Source organism: Musca domestica, unplaced genomic scaffold (assembly GCF_030504385.1).
Source record: "Musca domestica strain aabys unplaced genomic scaffold, Musca_domestica.polishedcontigs.V.1.1 11, whole genome shotgun sequence".
In the NCBI taxonomy this organism is placed as follows: Eukaryota; Metazoa; Arthropoda; class Insecta; order Diptera; family Muscidae; genus Musca; species Musca domestica.
This window is the reverse complement of record NW_026712133.1, coordinates 4,645,030-4,667,548: the sequence shown is the minus strand read 5'-3', so window position 1 is coordinate 4,667,548 and position 22,519 is coordinate 4,645,030. Positions and strand designations below refer to the sequence as shown.

At 33.4% G+C, this 22,519-nt stretch overlaps 1 protein-coding gene across 6 annotated transcripts in view; it reads right to left on the bottom strand.

The window, feature by feature from the left end:
* The window catches only part of LOC109613669 (FERM domain-containing protein 3), a 554,999-nt gene that overhangs the window by 247,256 nt on the left and 285,224 nt on the right, over nt 1-22,519 (bottom strand). For all 6 annotated transcript variants that reach the window (XM_059130138.1, XM_059130152.1, XM_059130145.1 and 3 more), the window contains 2 exons: nt 1,960-2,133; nt 1,529-1,908 (listed from right to left, as the gene is read on the bottom strand). In XM_059130138.1, coding sequence (XP_058986121.1) covers nt 1,529-1,908; nt 1,960-2,133 — 554 coding nt within the window. The remainder of the gene's footprint in view (nt 1-1,528; nt 1,909-1,959; nt 2,134-22,519) is intronic.

Genomic DNA, 22,519 nt, shown 5'->3' with positions numbered 1-22,519 from the left:
ATCCTATTTTTACCGATATTACAGATTTGGTGTACAATAAATGTGAAAGCGGATTTCAGTGGCGTTCGTCCTCGGCCAAACAACAGAAGTCAGCAGCTTACAATACCAGATTATATTAATTTCTTATTTATTTTTAATTAACTTAAAACATCAAAAAGTTGATTGTTTTTCATTTTGGAATTAAGTGAAAGATGGAAACACAATATCTTACAGTAATGATTGTACATATCAAAACCGATATCATATAATGAGCAACGCACTCAATGATGCTATAAATCATATATAGCCTAATTTATTGGTATTTGTAAAGCAACACCTCGTAATCTTAAGTCCTTCAGTGTTACGTATCTGGATCATGCATTTTAAAAGTTTTGAAAATGTTATTTATATCTAAACTATTCGATTTGATCATGGAATAGGCGGTGCTATAGTGGCATATTCGCTTGGTTTTAAATATACAACAAAAGATCAGTAAAGCATTTTTCCTCAAAAAATCATAATGAAGTAACTGCACTACCGCTCTTTATCTGAAGATCTGCAACACTTAATACAACTATGATCTATAAGACCACAAATTGTATGATGATTTACCAAACCATAGTTATTTTATTCCTTATTGATATATATAATTCAATAAACCAAATAAGTGCATTAAATCTCTTATTTTACAAAGTTTTACTTAGGGATTAAATCAGACAAAACAGGTTAAAAAGTAGTAAGTTCGGCCGGGCCGAACTATGAATACCCTCCACCATTGCAATAAACGGTGAATAATGTCGCTAAAATCATCAAAATGTCGAATATCGGGAGGTACCGTTATATGGGGCCTATACGAAGACGTGGATCTGCACAAACAATTTTCTGTCATAGGTTGTAGTATTCATTACGAACTTCAAATACCAAATTTGAAACAATTCCGGTGAATAACGTCGCTAAAATAATCAAAATACCGAATTTCGGGAGGTACCGTTATATGGGGGTTACATCAAAACGTGGAACTACATGACCCATTTACAAACTTAACCTGCCTACTGGCAAAATAAACATGTCTATCTTGATTTGTTCGAAAGATAGGGTGATTACAACAGACAGACAGACAGATGGACAACGCTAAATCGACATAGAATTTTACGCTGATCAAGAATATATATATATTTTGTTGGGTCTTGCATGAGTACTACGAGGAGTTACAAACGGATTGACAAAGTTAATATACCCTCCATATTATGGTGGAGGGTATTAAAAGACAATGTCGTGAAAAAAGCACAAAATATTTAACACCAAAACGTTAAAGTGCTGTTTCTTCCTCCTGAAACGTTTCTTAGAATACAATATTATCTCGAAAATATTACAAAACTTGTAGATTCATACAGAATCTGGAACAGAGCAATAGTATTTTCTCCTATTAAATAATGAGACATAAGTCAACTTTACTGTATAACCTAGACTTTGATTGAAACTAATTATTTCCTATGAAGAAAGATATACGTGATAACTTCTATAACAATGTAGTCTTTCATATACTTACCGCTTCTCTACTTGCATCAGTGTAGCTCAAATGAGCAATAAACATTTTGCCCTCAAAATTAATTTTTTGTACTTCGTTCCAACGAAAATGCTGCGAACGTTTACCGCAAATAAATGTGCTTATACCCGTATAGTTGATACCAATGTACAATTGGGATCCTCGATGGTCCTTTACTGGATGTGGATCGATACCATAAGTTTCTAAGCTGCTAACAATGCTTAAGAATTCGTTTACAACTTCACTGGGGTTTTGTCGGGGTTCACGTTTCTTATGAAGTTCAATGATTTTCCTCTCAAGGGATTCGGTTTGCCGCAAAGCTAAATTCATAGACGCTACATAGTTTTCGACATGAATTTCCTCGTTATAATCTCCGAGTTCTTCTGCAAGAAAAGTTATGTATCTCACTCGGTATATTCTCATATTTATGTTACCCTGAACTATAAGAGATCCAAGTGCTGCAGCTTCCCCAACAGAACAATATATACGTCCATGTCTCAAGTCTCGTTTTAATTGCTGATATAACATAGTACGTCCTTGATTTGTTAACCGAAACGGATCAGCGGGGTAAAACTTAACACGGAAGGAAAAAAGCATTGGATCTAGATCTGCAATAAAAAATGTAAATATTAGAGCTGAATTTTATAGTTCAAAATTCATAAAACTTTATAAAAATTTACTTGTGAACATAGTTGCCTTCTGAAAATCAAAACGGAAATTAGTTACCGAATCCAGTTTTAGTTACGGCTATATATCTATGAATATGTACATCAATTGTTGTTCGTTGGTAATGGAATCAGTTGAGAACGGCTGGACCGATTTGCATAATTTTTGGTACAAACGTTCGTCATACCCCAAATTAAGTGAAAAAAAAAATATATATATATAAAAAAAAAATATATATATATAAAAAAATATATATAATAATGAAGATATCGGTTTGAAAATTATTATACGAGATACTGTTGTCCTTCCATCCAGTCCTTGGTATTTATTTGGCCGCTGGGGAACTAACCACGTCTACTTTTTTATACCCTCCACCATACCATGGAGTGTATATTAACTTTTCATTCCGTTTGTAACACCTCGAAATACTCATGTCGGACCCAACAAAGTATATATTTTCTTGATTAGCGTAAAATTTCGAATTTTTAGTCTTATTATTATACCTAACCGAAACTTATATTTTCTAACTTCCTAAGAATATTGTAGTTGAAAGATTAACCTAAATATTTCGCCTTTATTGCGATTTCAGCGAACTCCCGCATACACAGACAGATATAGCTTAATCGACTGGTAAAAACTAAATACCTTATAACATGATCTTCTAAAAGTTACGAATTTTAAAATTTCCTTTGATTTGGAAAATATTGCTAAGACCTTTATAATACTGATAATTCAGGATAGAAAATATAATTAAAAACGATGATATAACGAATATAAAGAGGTACTGGGGAATACAAAATAAATCATAAATTGGACTTTTGTTGTAATTTTCTGACAAATGATTAATAACCTCAACAATGCTTTTGAACCCTTCAAATTACCTAATATTTAGAGCACATTTGGTCGACGAATATTGGGAAATAACATTATATGAGGTATATATTTAAATGAGAACAAATATATACCTTTTGTAACATCAATCATCCTAAGAATAATGTAAACGGCCGGCAACGCAGACTGAGCCAGCTAGTATATAAGTTAACGAAGAAAACATAATCAGTTCAAACCAAACAACACCAAGTCAAACCAACCAAACGTGCAAATGCTGAACCTACCGATTTAGCAACATAAAATTGCCCAATAACGTTCCCAGGAGAAATCTAATCCACACGCGCAGCAAGAACTCTAAATGAAATTTTATCCACACACGCAACAAGTGCATGAGTGAGTTGATGGTGGGAAATGCAGAATAAGCAGTTTGTTAGTTTAGACAGTTGTCTTTAGGAATAATAAATAAAGGTTGTGTTGTTAACCATGAGTTAACAAACATAAAAAAATATATTTTTAATTATTTTAAACTTTTAAAATCGTAATTGGCGCCCTCGGGAAAAGGGTTTTTCGGTAAACAATAAATAGATCGCGGATCGTGCCTTAGTAACCCCTTCGGAAAATAAGAGGTAATCCGGAGGTCACAAAATAAATCAGCGGCCGTGATGTAGTGTAAGGAACTTAGTAAAGAAATAGTTTTGTACAAAGTGAACAGTAAAAAAATTAAAAGTAAAAGCCTTAAGTTACCAGCAAGAAAGTTAAAAGTAAAAGCTTTAAGTGAACAAAAAAGAACATTATTAAAAACATAAAAATAAAGAAAACAGTGAAAAAACTAAAAGTAAGAAGTACTTATGTTATAAAAAGAGAATCGTTATAAAATAATATAAAAAATATAAATGAAACAGTTAAACAAAATTTTAAAGTAAAAGAAAACTTAAGTGATTAGAAAAGGAAATAATAAATATTCGAGAAAGCAAACAAATAACAGTGAACAATTAAAAAATAAAATAATAAAATAAAGAAAACAGATAACAATTTCAAAGAAAAAAAAATTTTAAAAAAATATAAAGGAAAGAGAAACGTGTTGTGAAAATTTATATTAACAAAATAGCTAAAGGAAAATAAATAAAGAAACACAAAAAAAAATTATAACTATTAGTGATAAAACATTACATAAAGAAAGTAAAGAAGAATAAAATCAACAACCAACAAAAAAATAAGAGGAAAGGAGAACTATATCGGAATCACCGAGAAGCAAAAATAAATAAACAATCAATAAGAAGAAAAGGAATCACTGAGGAATCTACAAATATCCAGCTATGTTCCAGATATTATCGTAAGATCATAGTAATAAGTTATTAATTAATTTGCTTATCCGAAACAAAATGAAAAAAAAAAGTTAAGCAAAGTCCATTAAGGAAAACATCGAAATAACACAGCATAAATTTATAAAATTGTTTGATGATACTCCTATAATTATAAAACATTTGATGCAATATTAGGAAACGATAGTTTAAAAGAATTTTCAGCTGTGATTCATACAGCCGAAGATTTTTTCACCGTTAAGGGAGGTAGAAAAGTCCCAATTTTATTTTAATTAGGACACACCATCTTTCGGAATATAATAAGAAGTAATTGGAAAACATCGTCAATCGACATAGGAGTTTATTTGCAGACCCTGACGAAATCCTTACTTTCACGACTAGGGTAGGCGAGATTAGAACAACAATTAAAACCCCCGTTTATTCAAAAAATTACCCCTATCTAATGGATCTAAGAAGTATTGTTGACGAAGAATTATCTAAGTTACTGAAAGATCAAATAATCCGACCATCGCGTTCTCTCTATAATTCACCAATTTGGATTCTCCCAAAAAAATAGAATTGTTGTGGACTTAAGAAAACTTAATACAGTAACTATCGCAGATAGGTATCCAATTCCCGAGATAAATGACGTTCTTTCCCATTTGGGAGGAAATAAATATTTAACAGTTATCGACATACAGAGTGGTTTTCCCCAAATACCCCTTAGGATGGAAGATGTAGAAAAAACTGAATTTTCTGTAATTAATGGAAAATACGCAATTTTAAGGTTACCGTTCGGACGTAAAAAGGCGCCATCGATATTCCAACGTGCTTTAGACGACATTTTAAGGGAACACATCGGTAGGAGATGCTTTGTTTTTATTGATGATATTATTATTTTTAGCAAAGACGAAGATTCACATTTTAAGGATCTAGAAGCCATTTTTGAAACACTTAATAGCGCAAATATGAAAGTACAAATCGATAAATGCGAGTTTTTCAAAAAAGATTTTTTGTCTCCCGTAATGGTATAAAAGCTAACCCAAAGAAAGTTCAGACTATAGTGGACTTCCCTTATCCTAATAATGCAAAGGAACTTCGATCTTTTTTTGATTATTCGTGGATCGCAAGCAACTTACGAAACTCTAGCGAGGAGATGGGGGATTGATATCTATATCTATTGATATCCCGGATTACAATTTTCAAATAATTTTTTCAGGATATCATAGACATTCAATATCGGAACCAGAATATGATACTGAAGGACTAATTCCAATTTTAAAGAGATACCTTAAGCCATCGATCATTAAAACTCCAGAGTTTATTACGGGAAAAATTCAAGAAATTTATCCACATCATTTTGTAGATTTTAAAATTCGTTTTACTCAAAATTTTGTCGAAGATATTTTGTCGGAATCTGATCAAGAAACCATTATCATAGAAACTCATAATCGTGCGCATAGAAATGCTGTAGAAAATAAGATGCAAATATTGGAAAAAACATATTTACCCAGTTTGTTCTCTAAAATTAAAAGAATATTAAAAAAGTGCTCCACATGCACGAGAAATAAATACGACAGGCATCCAAGTCAACCAAGACTGAATGCCACACCAATACCAAACTACCCAGGTTATTCATATTGATATTTTCTCAACAAATAGAGAATTAGTTTTGACGTCCATAGATAAGCTCTCGAAATACGCTCAAACCAAGATTCTCCAAGGAAAATCAATAGAGGATAAAAAGAAAGCTTTGAGAGATATTCTGTTTTTCTATGGAGTTCCCAAAAAGCTGTTATCATGGACAATGAAAAATCATTGAATTCTGCTACCACACTTTTTATGATGAAAGGTGAATTGGGAATAGATTTGTTTACAACACCACCAAACAAAAGTGAAGCCAATGGCCAAATCGAAAGATTTCACTCAACATTGGCCGAAATTTTGAGATGTCTCAAGGAGGAAGGTACTTGTAGGAATTTTGAGGAGATTTTGGAACGATTCGTAAACGAATATAACCACTTAATTCATTCTACAATCGGTAAGAAGCCAGTAGATACTTTTTTTTTCGGGAGGACTGTGGATTTTTCCCCATGAAGCTATGAAGGAACAAGGGAAAATAATATCAAGATGCTGCAAAGGAAACAGGAGAAGGATTTGAACTATAACAACAAAAATAAAGATGAAGTCAAACAATACATACCCGGACAGGAGATTTTGTCAAAATTAACAAAAGACTTGGAACAAAATTATCCGAAAGGAAAACAGACATTCAACCGTAGTGACCAAAAGTGGGAGGGTTGTTCATAAGAAACATATAAAAAACGAAACTTTATTACATTTACTTACAGATTATTTCTGCTGGTAAAAGAGACCTGAGTTGTTAAATGTGTTTGGTTTCCAACTAGAACTGTAGAATTCAGATGATGAATTATGAAGGTGCCATCTATATTTATTGTTGAATTGTCGATTTCTATTTGCCCTTTTTATTCATTCAGTAATATATGCTCTCTTCAATTTATTCAACTAGCGCCACATATTCATTGTTGGTTGTTGTGCAGCGGGATGGTTTACTCCTTAGCAGATTTGGAATACATTTAGATTTACTTGTGTCTAGGATATTATCAATTTCACAAATACTTATCTTATTATAATTGTTGCAGTCATTCTTAATACCAAATATCTTGTCGTTACATCTCAAAACATTTTTAAATATTGTCTTAAATATTTTTTATTTTTCCTTACAGGTTTAATTAGCAAATTGTCACAATTTTTATTATTAGTTGTAGGAATATTAACAATATAAATTATTTCATTATTATTTGAACCGACTTTAACTTTTGAAAAATTTAATAACTCATCCATATTAGCAAATGGTATGTTATCATTATAAAAAATATCTCTGAAAGTGTCAACCTCTGTATTAGAAAAAAATGTCATACCCAATGTCATTTTCAATTTTGATTAGATATTAGAATCCAATGAGAACTCAAAATGCAAAACTCGTTGGGACTTCAGTCAGTGAAATACTGAATATGCGGACTATACAAAATATAGTAAGAAAAGGATTCATATACTCGGAAAATTCTTCCGAACCCTTAAAAGTAACATTAAATCATGGGTAACGTTATACGGGCACTATGCGCTATCGTCAGTAATTACACTGCGCCGCAGAAAATCTTGGGGTTAGGAAATTTTTTGGTTTGTAAATAAAAATCCCAAAAAAGGGTTCCCGGATTTTAGAAAGAAAAATAAATTCTTTCAAATAATTATAAGTATAGGACCATGCTTCATTATAACTCTTATGTGAGTTAGTGGCGGGGTCTTGGTTACATTTTGATTGATTGACAATTGATTTTGCCCTTATTTTGCATCTAGCTTCTCGTAGAAGACCTATATATATATATATATATATATATATATATATATATATATATATATATATATATATATATATATATATATATATATATATATATATATATATATATATATATATATATGTATATATATATATATTTAAATTAGTCTACTTATAATAAATAATAAAAACAGCTGAGGCGGATAACGTTGTCTTGCCTTGTAACTTTTCATGCAGATACTTGCGATAAATTTCTCACCATTTACCTTCGAAATTATTCTGATCACCCAATGTATAGACGACATTCATCAGGGTATGTCAGGGGTATAAGTAAAAATATGGAAGTCACTCAATTCTAAAATGTTAAAAACTATTCCATAATAAGATTTATGGGTTCATTAACATGATGGCATCGCAAAATACGCCATTCGTTTAGTAAAATTCAGGAAAAACGATGAACTGTGTTTTCGAAGACGAGTGGGTCGACGGCGTTAATCATCATGTTGACGATGCAAAAGCGTGTTGAGACCCACCTGGATAAAAGGACAAAACTGACTTTTCATTTTTTTTTTTTTCATTAGCGTATACTCCAGCCATATGTAAAACCGCAAGCAAACACATATCCATTCAAATCAACAATTAAGCACCCATACATTCATGTTCAATACTCATCGATATAATGGTTTCAATACATTTGAAGCCGATAACTATGTCCTCCATCCTAGGCTGGTGCGAACGAAAACTCTTGAAGGAGGTATCTCGTTTGGTTCAATCTGCACATCTCAACATGTCTACCAAAGTTCAAAGCTTATATTGTTGCAATCCGTGTTATTATGGATGGAAGGAAAGCAAGATACTATGGTTTTTCTTGTAAGTTTGTGTAAAGCTGTTAACAACACTTCATCGCAAAATAATTAATTGTTGTAAAATAAAAACTGAAATATCTGAGAGATTTAGCGATTAGAATTCAAATTGTCTTTTGTCTTTTTTATTGTAATTGAGCATTAGAATTTAACGGTATGTTTGTATCTTTTGCATTATTATTTTATTATATATTTTTGGGCAATCAGCTTTCCGCTGAAACAAAAATTTAAATTCGGTTCAGTAGTTGCAGGGGAATTCAAAGTGGAGGTTCAACTTTCAACTCGAAAATTAAAGAAAACGTTCAAGAATACGATTTATCAAACATATTCTTAAAATTAAATATGTTTTGGAATTTGGATCTACAGAAGCAGCGAATCAAACAATGGGTTATGAATCATAAATGAATCAAAATGAGTTTCATAAATATGGGCTCATAGACCAGCCAAAACAAAGAGCGGCAAATACAAATGATAGGAATATAGCAAGATGGGTTATTTCTAATCCGACAAGGACATCTGAAATAACTGGTGTGGATATAAATCTAACTTCAAGCATTTTAATGATTACTGATGTACTTTTATGCAATAAAAAGTTGATGCAACAAAATTTGAGGATATAACATGGAAACTGGGCATATATATAATAGAAACTATGTATAAATAAATATGTCTACATATGTCAGACGAATTTCAGGAAAAAAGAAACAGGCATAAACGATTTTATAGATAGCACAAATTGTTTTACCGAAGATTTTTTAATATTTTCTTGGCATCATCTGATCCTCTCATTTTTAGCAATCGCAGTCAGTGGAAAGTACAACTTAGGGAATTAGACGAGAAGAATGCTAGATGATAGGAAAATGACATAATACATTATGCTATATTTGCCGAAAAATTTTAAACTGAAGGAATGAACATAAAACCAGTTTTTGTAAATATAATGTAAGAAACATTATCTGCAAACATAAAGTAAAACAAATAATTATAGTTTTTATACCCTCCACTATATTATGGAGTTCGTGATGGATACTACAGCCTAAGATAGAAAATTGTGCAGGTCCACGTCTTCGTATAGCCCCCATATAACGGTACCTCCCTATATTCGGTATTTTTATGATTTTAGCGTCATTATTTACCGGAATTGTTTCAAAGTAATTTAGAGTTCGTAATGGGAACTACAGTCTGTGACAGAAAATTGTCTATGCAGATCCAGGTCTTCGTATGGGCCCCATACACCAGTACCTCCCTATATTCGGTATTTTGACGAGTTTAGTTACAATACTCACCGAAATTGTTTGAGATTTTGTATTTGATGTTTATAATGGACGCTACAGCCTATGACAGAAATTTGTCTATGCACAGCTCCGATATAACGGTACCTCCCTCTATACAATAGTTTGATGATTTTAGCTACATTATTCACCGTTTTTTTCAAGTTTCGAATTTGAATATGGCAATGACTTATGACAAACAATGCCTATGTAGGTCCACGACGTATATACATCAATATAACGGCTATATTCGGTATTTCTAAAATTTTAACAGAATTTTTTAAGGATTTTATTTCAAATTCATTCCAAATGGTGGAGGGTATTCAAAGTTCGGCCCAGCCGAACTGACTGCTTTTTTAAGAGTATTTCTTCATTAAAAATAATAAAAAAATTTTGAAAACATGTATAAAAAATGTTTTTTTGTTTAATTAATAAAATATATTTTTTATTCTTATCATAGTTAATGTATTGAAGTTTAACCTTTTGTAATAAGTAGGAGGAAATAAAAAACAGAAAGCTTTTGCGTATATCTGCATTTGTTCAAAAGCTACAGAATTTTTATGTCGAAAAACGATTCTGAACCACTGTTCGCCAGCAAATAACCAACCGTGATGAGCAAAATTATAGCAAAGTTATAAACAATTAGTTTATATTGGATACGAGCCAACGCTTTTTGAGCACTGAGTTTTTTTTTTACAACGTATAACTTTACAGCCTGATGCAACAATTTCATTAAATCGGTGTCAATATCAAGTTTATAATACGATACTATGAAATTTGTTAGAAAATGTCCACTGCAAACCGCTGCTCAGTTATAACGCTAGAACTTATGTTTCAGTTATGACCTGTTGTTGTGAAGAAGATATGTCGTATCAATTTTGTTGCTGTTTAAAAAAGGAAAAACAAAACTTTGGCACAACATTCACAACATTTCTTACAAAATGAACAGTGAAAATTTTGACATTTGTAAAACATTGACTAGTCGTAGCACATGCATCATAGCCCACTAAATCTATTGTAGAGGTTAAATATTTGAATTTGTCAAGTATTATAAAGACGTTTTTGGGTCCTATTTCCCTTACAGTCCAAATTGCCAGTTACGGAATTGTAAGACATTGGTCACGGTTAAAAATTGATTTGCATTGTTATATCGATACTATGAAGCAGACAGAATTATCGACATTGTAGTCTCATTGGCTAACATTGTCATATTTCCTATACTTCACCACAAACTTGGTCAATCCCGTCCAGACCTGTCTTGATTAAATACCCGGTCTCTTGTCACATAGGTCAAATAAAAGCGTACTATTATTGCATTGAAATTGAGTACAGTATTGTATGAAACTGAAATTACGATCAATTATCTAATTAGTTAATATTAACATTGAACTTTTATGCATTCATGGTACGTCATGAATATTTTACTTTTTTACAAACAAAATCCTGTTTTTTAAAAGCTCTTGCCGCAAATATAATCTGCATTTATGTTGGTAATGTTTTTGTTTGTAAGTGAGTATAAATGAGCAATGCTGCACTTTATATTGTAATCTGTTACTAAGTTCATTAATCACACATTTTTTTAGGAGAATGGTTAGGAAAAAATTTTCTACATTAAATTTCATTGTGAGTCCTGAACAAAAGAATTTTGTATATTCATGGTGCATAGAAAATATATCATCAATTTCTGCTAATAAAAACCTCTTTTTGTTTTTGAAAAAAATTAACACTTTTTCATAATTCGATGCAAAATTTCTTATAATTAATTTTACTGTCCAATTATCAATCTGGTTTGTGAAAAATTTGAAGAGGATATTACTGTATTCGTTTCTGGATCGTTTCGGTTCATTAGGCCACTACTTTTATACTCTTTTGGAGTTCTTTTCATTTATTTTTGTATTGTACAGTTTTATTTATAAATTAAAATTAAACAAAGATCAAACCCAAAGTAAACCAAGACAATTAGAGATACTATGTAGTCAACAAATTCAAGAATTCTGTTTACTAAGCCCTTAATTGTTGAGTTAAAATTTGCTTTTAGAATGCTTCGTGAACTGGATCTTCTTATATTACGTGAAATTCAGAAGAGTTTTCCTGCACATAGACATAGAGTAGAAACGTAAACGAATCTATCATAATTACAGAAGTTGATTAGTTCTGCGACTTTGCCGTTATTATGACGAAAAGGATGATCTTTTTATTACAACGCTAACGATTTGTGGGATAATTATTTTCACACTGCGTAAATGCTGATTTCGTGACACCCATTCATTTCGCTATAGCTTTTGCATTGGACTTTTCTGTTATTAATGTCAAATATAAGCTTTTTCTTGCATCTAAAGACATTTTTTGCCATTTTATATGAGTATCTTTTCCGAGATTAAAAATCCACTGAAGATTAAAGATCAACTTAATAGAAAATTATACACGACTTTATGAAATTATATTTTTTGAAATATGTTTGGTATGTTGTCGAAATAGGAGGTTAATAGTCTTCAACATGTTTCTGCAGTGAAAGAGAAAGCGTAAAAGGCAATGAAGTTCGGCAGGCCGAACTTTTGATGCTCTTCACAATTAGAAAAAGCAGCCCTTTGTGCCAAGATTTAATATTGAAACATTATGTATATTATACAGTGGTTGTTACTAAATTTTGAATTCCAAATTTTGTTTTGAGACATTAATGTCTAAAATCTCTAAAAATTTCGGGAGATTCCAAAATAGGGTGGGATTCCAGACGCAATAGACCAACGGATTGGAATCCAAAGATTTTGGTGGCCATTGCATGGTCCCTCTTCCAAATTTTAATTAAGATTCTTTGGACTCCGTTCATATAAATACGAAAAATTGTTGGTAAAATATATTCCGAGATTTACAGTGAAATGTATATATATATTGGGATAATAAATATTATTATTATTATTAAAAAAAGTTATTTAAGAATTTATAGGAAGCCTTTAACCTTATTTTCCTATTATTTTTATGTTCGCTATTGTCGAAGATCCATATACGTAAAATCAACAGTTTGTAAATAATCATGAAACGGTTACTTACATTGTATATATAGGTTCACGTTTTTTAATAGCACCCATATAACAATACAATACTTCGAATTTTTTTAATTGTATGGACACCTCCCATTTTAAAAGTCTGGACACCACGGATTGGTTCAGTAATATTTTGAAAGCAATCATTCCTACGCACTTTGTTTTCTCGAACATTGCTTCAACGTCGAAATTCTATTTATAGATACGTTCCAAATGGAGGAGGGTATTTAAAGTTAGGCCTGGCCGCAGTTACTGCTTTTTAACTATTTTTTAATTTTAGTTTCATATTGCTGTTACTTCAGTTTTTGCCAAGAAGATTGTTCTCAAATTACCATAAGTTTTTTTGGTGAAGCAACAATTAGTTATAAAATTGTAAGCAACTGAACAGAATCTGAACTTTTTCTTCGCTACTTTGGTGCTATAATTTCCCCTTCAAAATGGCTGAAAATGTCCTTTTCTGTTCGTTTTTCCACTCAAATATTCACACTTTTACAGTTTTTTTCCTAAAAGTGCTAGCAACATATATGCATAGAAGGAAGACATTTTTATATCCTACACCACAAGGTGGTCAGGGTATTATGTCTTTGTGCATTTGTTTGTAACAGGCAGAAAGAAACGAGATAGACCCATAGTTCCTTTTGATGATCTGCATAGAATCACATTCTGAGTCGATTTATGCATGTCCGTCCGTCCGTCTGTCCGTCCGTCCGTCTGTCCATGTATTTTTGTAAACAAAGTACAGGTCGCATTTATTGGCCGATCCAGATGAAATTTTGCAAAGATCTTTTGTTTGGCCCAAGGACGAACCCTATTGAAATTGGAGATAATCGGTCAAAATTTAGATATAGCTCCCATATATATCTTCGTCCGATTTGCCTTTTATTGTGCACCAAACGTGTAATATCAGCCCGAATTGTATGGAATTTTGCATATACACCCAAATTAGGCCCGAAAATATGTATGCCAAATTTGATCGAAATCGGTTCAGATATAGCTATAGCTCCCATATATATTGTTTATCCGATTTGTTATTTTTGTCCACCGCAGCCGTAATATGCACTATGCAACAACAATATTTGGGGAAATATATCAAATACAGCTCAGAAATACATTTGCTAAATTTTATCGAGATCGGTTCAGATTTGGATATAGCTCCCTTATATAACTTCGTCCGATTTACCTTTTATTGTGCACCAAACGTCTAATATTTGTCCAAATTGGATGAAATTTGGCACTTACGACCGAATTGAGTCTAGAAGCTAGTATGTCAAATTTGGTGAAGATCGGTTCAGATATAACTATAGCTTCCTTATATATTATTCATCCGATTTGTTGTATTTGTTACCCAAAACCGTAATATGCACTCCGTAACAACGATATTCAGGGAAATATATCAAATACAGCTCAGAAATATATTTACCAAATTTTATCGAGATCGGTTCAGATTTGGATATAGCTCCCATATATATCTTTACCCGATTTCAAATTATTTGTGCTTGCTTCTGCATATTTAATCTTTTGAACTTTAAATTATAATTATAATCATAGCGTGTATGATTGAATTCTCCCATAAAAACTTTTAATTTTTATGTGGAGCTCTACTTAATTAGCAAAGTGGTGTAGGGTATCATAAAGTCGGCCCCGCCCGACTTTAAGACTTTCTTTACTGGTTATTTCTAAAATTGTTGTTTAGTGTGGGTTACAAAAGACGCCACCAAGTACAAACATAGACTCTGTACTGTGTCAGTTCGAATATTTTTTAAAGAATTTTTGCCACATAATTCTTGGGGCTGCATTTGATGGAAAGAACTTTCGGATGTTTTAAGAAATTTGTTTTAAAATATACTTTTCAGCGAGGTTTTAGAAAGTGCTACTTATGCTACTACATGCCTTCGAGCTTTTACAAAAGGTGGTTAAGACCGTTCTACTGAAGAGAAAAAAATGAGTAATAATCTAGAAAAGACGACACTTAACAAAAACAAACAACAAATAAAAAAAACTATGAAGGAACAAAATTCCAAACGAAGTAAAAGAAATCTATTAGCACATTCATATAACCTTATTGGTACAGTTACATTTTATATTTGGTGAAAGTTAACATCGAACACTTAACATTGATACATTAAAATCGAAGCAAGGTTGGTGACCTAACGCCTGTTGTGAAACATATAACAAATGGATCATTTTTCGTGCATGAGTTCTTTTTGTAATACCCAACAAATATTTCAATACAAATTTTCTGATTTCCTTATTATTAAGATAGTTACATTAAAATTACTTATGGAAACATCCTAAACAACCTTAAGCTATTTCTGACGTTATTGTCTAGATATTTATTTACCTGGGTAATTTTTTAGAAAAGTATTTTTTTGTAAATTTTGCACTATTTTATTTATCATTTGTATACACAAAATTTATCATAAACGATTTCGGATGATTTTATTTTATACGACTTTTAGGGATTCTTATTCTGAATGAGGTTATCAATTGGTAGGCTTATTAAATTGCTTCGAACTACAATTTTAGACAAACATGAATTCTTATGAGTTCAATAAATTAACTGTTTGTTGTTGTAATATGGAATAAATAAATTGCTTAGTTTGATTTATAAAAGGATCGACAAGGGTATATAGGTTTAATGATTTTGGGGTTTGCTTTGACAATATGTTCAGATTTCTTATAGATGCATATAGATGCCATAATTTTTACATTTTTTTTTTTTTTTTTTTAATTTCATTGAATGAAAGCAAAACATGTCTGAAATAGCGTCACATTTTAGAATAAGTTCAGATTTGTTCGAATTGGTCACCACGAATTATGGCCAATGAAACCGTCACAAGCTGCCCGAATATTGCTCTGCGGTATTTTGGTCCATACCCGGCGAAGCGCTTGCTTGAGGTGATCGACACTTTGATATTTTTTAGTGCCAACCTTGCTTTTCAAAATACTTCAAACACAATAGTCCTACGGATTGGTATCCGGAGATTTTGGTGGCCATTGTGCGCTGAAAATAAAGCGAGGAACCTCATTTTCTAACCATTCTTGGGTGGCGCGTGCTGAGTGCGAGTGGAGACTTTAATCGCGATAATATTCGGCATTTATTCTGATGCCACGGTCGATTAATACAAGCGGAGAGCGACCATCGGCAGTTATGGCGGCCACCATCACCATGGTTGGCGCTAGAGTTGTGGTGGCTAACTGAAGTTGCATATTTTCAGCTGACCTCTTTGGCAAGTAAACACGATCATTTTGTTTGTTTACAAACTGCTGAACAACGACTTTTTTCTCATCGGAGAAAACAAAATTCGTCAGTTCACCACTTTCGGCCAAGCGAAGCAACTCTTAAGCTCTTTTTCTATTTTCTTTCTGTTGCGGTGTAAGTTCTTGCATTTTTTAGAATTTCAATGGCTTTACCTTGAGCTCATTTTTCAATATTTGCTGAATAAAATATTGCGATATGTTCAGTTCAAGAGCCATTTTTCGGCCACTGAGACGCGGATTTTGATCAAGTTGCTTCTTTATTTTTCAAATCATTTCTGCTGATGCTGCTGTTTTCTTCCTTCCACTTCCTTGACGTTGGAAGTATCACGGTAACGAGTGATGGTACGAGACACAAAAGATTTATTCACATTTAAATGCACTTGTGGTTTTCCAGCCAAATAAAAAGAAATTACACTATCACGCTTGAATTCCATCACAAATAACTTTTTTTCTGAAAATTCTCATCAAAATGCTTTTGTAAGCATGTAAACAATATAATGAGCTGTCACTAGAATAACGGACGCAGTTTTTTCATCTCATCCTGTAATAAATTGGAAAGTGCAATTTCCCCCTAAGCTTGTCTAACTGAATTGTGAGAGGAGTACTTCGTTCTGCTATGCTGTTCTAGGACTGTATAATAGTATTGTAGTTTCTCTTAGTCGGTATAATACTATTCGAAATGCACACATTAAAATTAAAACTTCTAGTGGGTAAAACATACAAGACAAGATCCCACCCCAACGGCAAGCAATAAGGTTGGCGAAATATAAGTGCAATGCAACAAGTTCGTCCAGTTTGACATTTGAAGAAAAATGTAATAATTAGACCGTTGCACACTACCGTTTTGGCGCCCAACATGGGCCCAAGTGGCTTTAAAACGTTTTCAATTTATGGAATAAAATCCATTTCCTTTCTTTTTTTCCACTTTTCTATTGTTTTCTCTTGTTCCTTCAGACTTGCGACATTTACTTGGAATTTCCAGTTTGCAATGTAGTAGTGCTGATACTTATTGCCATAGATTATTCTTTTGTGCCATTCGTCTAATTGGTGGGGTTTATTTGGTTGAGGGAATTCAGGTTTGGAAAGGTTGCTACTGCTGACCTTAATTGAAAGAACTGTAGAAGCTCGTTTGAACATTAATAATATCCCTCAGACTGAAAATGCATCTTTCCCTGTTGGAAAGAATAATCTACCTATGCAAAACGTAATAGATGTAGAACAAAGGACACAACAATAGTTTTTAGGGTTGCCTCCCCTCAAAATAATCCGGTAAATATTGGTTTTGGTAGAAATAATAGCAATAGTAATTCTTTCAATAGAGCTAATACAAGTGTTCTGATTTCAATTCATGACTTCGCTTGCAGGGCGAGTTGTCCAATGGAGTGATATATTTTTAGGGTTGCCTACCCCACGAAATAATCTGGTAAATATTGGTTTTGGTAGGAATAATAGCAATGGCGAGTTGTCCAATGGAGTGATCTCTGCAATGCTACGCTACTGAAATTAAGGGATTCCCTTACGGACATAGCATTTGGCGCATTCTGTCATTGATTTGTTTGATAGACTAGATAAGTCGAGCGCCGATCAAACCTTAGTAGAGATCTTACTGCGTAGCTTACTCCAGAAATGCAGCATGGTTCAACTGTGTCAGCTGAGAGATGTTTTTCGTCGTACGGGTCTATATGTGATGGAGTTGGTAAATTTGCTAGACGTGCAGCAAAACTTGAGTTTACTGATACAAATGAGCCTGAATTACTCCAGTATAATGAGATTTCGGGAGTGTTCACTGTATGTTGAAGCTGTAGACTCTCAGGACTATGAGTGTGGCACAACAAATGTTTATAAGCAAAATTGTAGTACCAATTCAAAGAACTATTTCAGTTCTGCCCTGATGGGTGCAGTCAAACAGAAGACCTGTCAAAAATTATCCCAAACTATGTGACAATTTTTGTTCGAAACTATTGTCCCACTGATGCAGATAATAAAAAACCAAGAACAAGTTTACACATGAGTGTCCTAAGGAAAGTGCTCACAGTCCATATAGAATTATTCACTGTATAAATAATTGAGATGGAAATTCGTATTCTATTATTAAATGCCCTCACTCAAGAACATCATTTCATATTATACTACAAAACTACCAGAAAGTTAGATTTAGAATCTTCAATGTAGAACCACGAATACGCCGTTCTTACATGAGAATTGAACGTTTTGGAAGAAAGTAAAGGAGAATCACGGGCATTTCCACTACAGACATCATATTTAGATATAATACCCAGCATATCACTATCTACATCGTTCGAACCATTTCGCAGTCTCTCCGGTGATTGAGAAGCTCATTAATGAGGAACTTGATCGAATGTTAGCTATGGGAATAATCGAAGAGTCCATGTGTTCTTGGTCATCCCCTGTTGTTTTGCAGGAAAGAACTATTTATGTCTATGTAGGAGAAAGCTAACTGCCGTAACTGAAGGTGATGCTTACCTGCTCCATCACATCGAAGGTATACTTTATGTCTACCCAAGACAGAGTATATATCCACTTTAGATTAAAAGGATGTTTTTGTTTTTTTGCAAATACCACTGGATGAAAAGTCGAAAGACAGAACTGCCCTGACTGTTTTTGGAAGAACGCTGTCCCACTTCTAGGTCATTCCGTTCATCCTTTGCAATGCGCCGCAAACCATGTTCATGCTGATGGATAGAGTAGTACCGGCATCTCTCAGGACCGGAGTACTGGTTTACCTGGACGATTTGTTGGTTTTATCTCCAACATTCGAGGGAGACACTGAGGTGTGGAAAGAAGTGGCTAAGTGCCGCAGAAGAATCGGATTAACGATTGGAAGAGCAAGTTTGGCATGTCTGAAGTAATGGAATGCAGGATGGTACCGAAAGTTCATGAGGAACGATGCTCGCCATTTCCCTTTAACGGATTTACTCAAAGCAAATCGTGAGTTTATTGGGACCAATGAAGCCCTGATATCCTTTGCAGAGTTAAAGACTATATTTAGCACATCGTCTGTCTCGCATAGTCCCGATTTCCCACAGACGTTTTTTATACACTGTGATGCAAGCAAGACAGGATTAGGAGGAGTTTTGGTGCAGAGGAGTTGGCGAGTTACAGATAGTATTATGTCTGGGAAACTCAACCCAGCCCAACGTTTCTACCGCGTCATCGAACAGGAATTCTGAGGTGTAATGTTTTGCATCAGGAAACTTAGAGTCTAGCAAAAACAAGAAAAAAAACGATACAGCAGAATTGGAAAAGGTTACAACGCCAAATTTGGTCCCACTTTTATAAGTCTCGAGTTCGACTTAAACTGGGGAGTTCCTGGATCTAAACGACAAATTACTTAAGGATCTAAACGGCAAAGTACTTGGCACCTCTCATGCTAAAGATATGAGGAAATGGATAGTAGCTACAAGCGGGATCAATCCTAATATTTATTTAGCCGTTATATATAGTATTTTTGTGTGTGGCATATGTAGTGGCATATGTAGCGTATAATTTTATATCATATATCCTTATTCGTATTTCTTTTATTGTATGGGCACCTCTAATTTTTAATGATTGAACATCACGGATTGGTTCAGTAATATTTTAAAAGGTTTGCAATCATTCCTACTTTATTTATTTTCGCCTACAAAGCTCCAACGGCGACATTCTATTCATAGGTGTTACTATTCTTACGAATTCTCAGGCTTTCAAGCTTTGGCAATGTAAACCTCTTTACAGCAATAGTTGTACTGTTGAAACGGTTGTCTTAGAGGTAGCACTCCAGTGTGAGAGTCCTGAAATACTCATGTATAAGGAGATTATTTTGAAAGGTATTTTTCTATGGATTTATTTCTTAAGTTTTTCAAGTTACTTCAAAAGGGTGGAGGGTATTAAAAGTTCGGCCCTTTCGAACTTAGCTGTTTTTTAATTCTTTTATTTTATTTATTTTTCTTTTTTATACCTTTCTCGAAATATTAATGGTATACCCTACAAAGTATATATATTCTTGATCAGGGTAAACTTCTAAGACGATTTAGCGGTGTTCGTCTGTCTGTCTGTCTATTGTAATCACGCTATCTATATAAATATAAACTTCATATAATGGTATCTTCCTTTATTCGGTATTTTTTCGTATTTGAAGATCTTAATAGGTACTACAGCCTATGACAAAAAATTACTTATGCAGGTCCACGTCTTCGTATAGCCGTTTGTTTGCTGGAGCACGGGTTGGTAATAAAATTGTCAGAAACTGAACAGAATCTGAAATTTTTATAATTTAGTGCTATAATTTCCCTTTCAAATATGGCCGAAAATTTCCTTTTCTTTTTTCTTGTTCCACATGAATGTGGTAACAACATATTGTGTTCGTTTGTGTTTGTTTGCTAATCTGGCTCTAATACCAGCTTCAAAAATTCGGCTACTTGAATTGACTCTAAACAGAGGTCTTCTGGATTGAGTGAGTAAAGTTTGGTAATTAAAAAGGTGCAGCGTATTGTGTAGGCCTGTATCACACGACGGGCAGAATTGCGCACATCTTTGTCAATTCGTGCAACTGCACCATACTGAATGTAATTGCTCCAAAACAACACTGATTTGTACAGGCAGCCGACGTTTTGCAGCTGCAAAGGATGGGAGATGGACTCCGAGGACGGCATTTATGTTATATTTGTTTATGGTATCTCTGAATGCTTCTCAGACCTGCCTGATAAGCTTCTTGATCTAGATGGTCTTTCTTGTAGCGTTGGACCTCACTCTATAGATCATGTATGCCCTTCCGTACACGCTTGGGTGGGGAGTATCATGAGGAGGCAACCTGTCGCCGGGGCAGCTGGCTGGCTACAGACACAGGCTGTGGCTTCCGCGACGACTTGAACATGCTGTCGAATGTGATCCCTAGAACTTTGGGGTAGATCGTGATCGGTATTACATTCTATCTCCGTAGACTATGTGGTAAAGAGAGTGACCGTTGTTTAAGTGGCGGATATTTTCATATTCCCCGTGTGGAAATATGCGGCAAGTTTCGCCAGGTAGGGGTTCAGCCTTACACATATGTCATGAACCACTGGGCCCGACGCCATGATCGCACAATCATCTCTATGCCGTCTGGGGCGCGAGGAGTTCAGGAAAGGTAGAGTTTAAACACTCCACCTTGGGGAACACCCTGTTTCACTCTACAATCCAAATAATTATATTTCTTGTTTTTTGGTTCAAATAAATTATTATAAAAAAATCTTTATGAATTAACAACTTTGCTACTTAACAATGCCTAATGCTAAGTACACATGGCATGTGATTCGCTCTCTATTCGTTGTTCGACCATTAATTATGAAATATCTAATTGACATTTTCTGAGTGAAGAATGATTTTTTTCATTGTTCCATTCTAGTCACTCCTCACAAATGAGGGCATTTACCGAAAAAATAATTTATGACTTTTCAAAATTAAAAGAAAAATTTATCGCTCGTTTGATTTCTGAATTCCCTGTTAAACATATTTCGTTATACTCGTTACATGGATATGCTACTGTAAAAATAGGTATTAACATATGAGTCGCTATTAAACAAAAAGTGCCACCGTTAATAAAAACCATCTATGATTTGAATTTGAGAACTAAATCTATGATTTCCTAAACTAAAGTGATCACTTAAAAGTGACTATTGCTTGTTAGCAATTTAGTATCAAAATCCATTAGCATATTCATATAATATTATTATTACACTTACTTTTTATATTTGGTGAAAGGTAACATCGAACACTAAACATCGATGCTTTAAAAGCTGAACAGCTGTTTTGAAACAGATAACAGACATACATACAAACACACGCACTGGCCATTTAGCTTGTTCACATTTTATACATGAGATTTTTTTGTTATTCCCTACATATATTTTACTACCAAAGTTTCTTATTTACTTATTATTTAAATCGCTACACTTTAATTAGTCCTGGGAACAACCTTAAGCTATTTCTACTGATAGAGTGACATTTTTGGTTTAGGTTTAAGGATTTATGGGATTGCTATTACATTATGTTCGGATTTCTTATTGCGGATGTATATATTAAATTGGAAGGGAGGGCAAAGAATACAAATTCCACCTTAGCATGTCTAACCTAATCGTGAGAGAAGTAGTTCGTTCTGCTATGCTTTTCTAGGACAATAATTATGTATTCTCTAAGTCCATATAATAATATTCGAAATGCATGCATTAAAATTAAAATTGGTAATGGGTAAAATATATTGGTGAAACTTGGACAAGATCCCACCCCAACGGCGAGCAATAAGGATGGCGCAAATATGAGTATCATGCCACACGTTCATCCAAGTTGATATTTGAAGCAAAAATTATTAGTTAGACAGTTACACTTCTCTGGCATATTATTGCCTATATATGTTCGCATTTT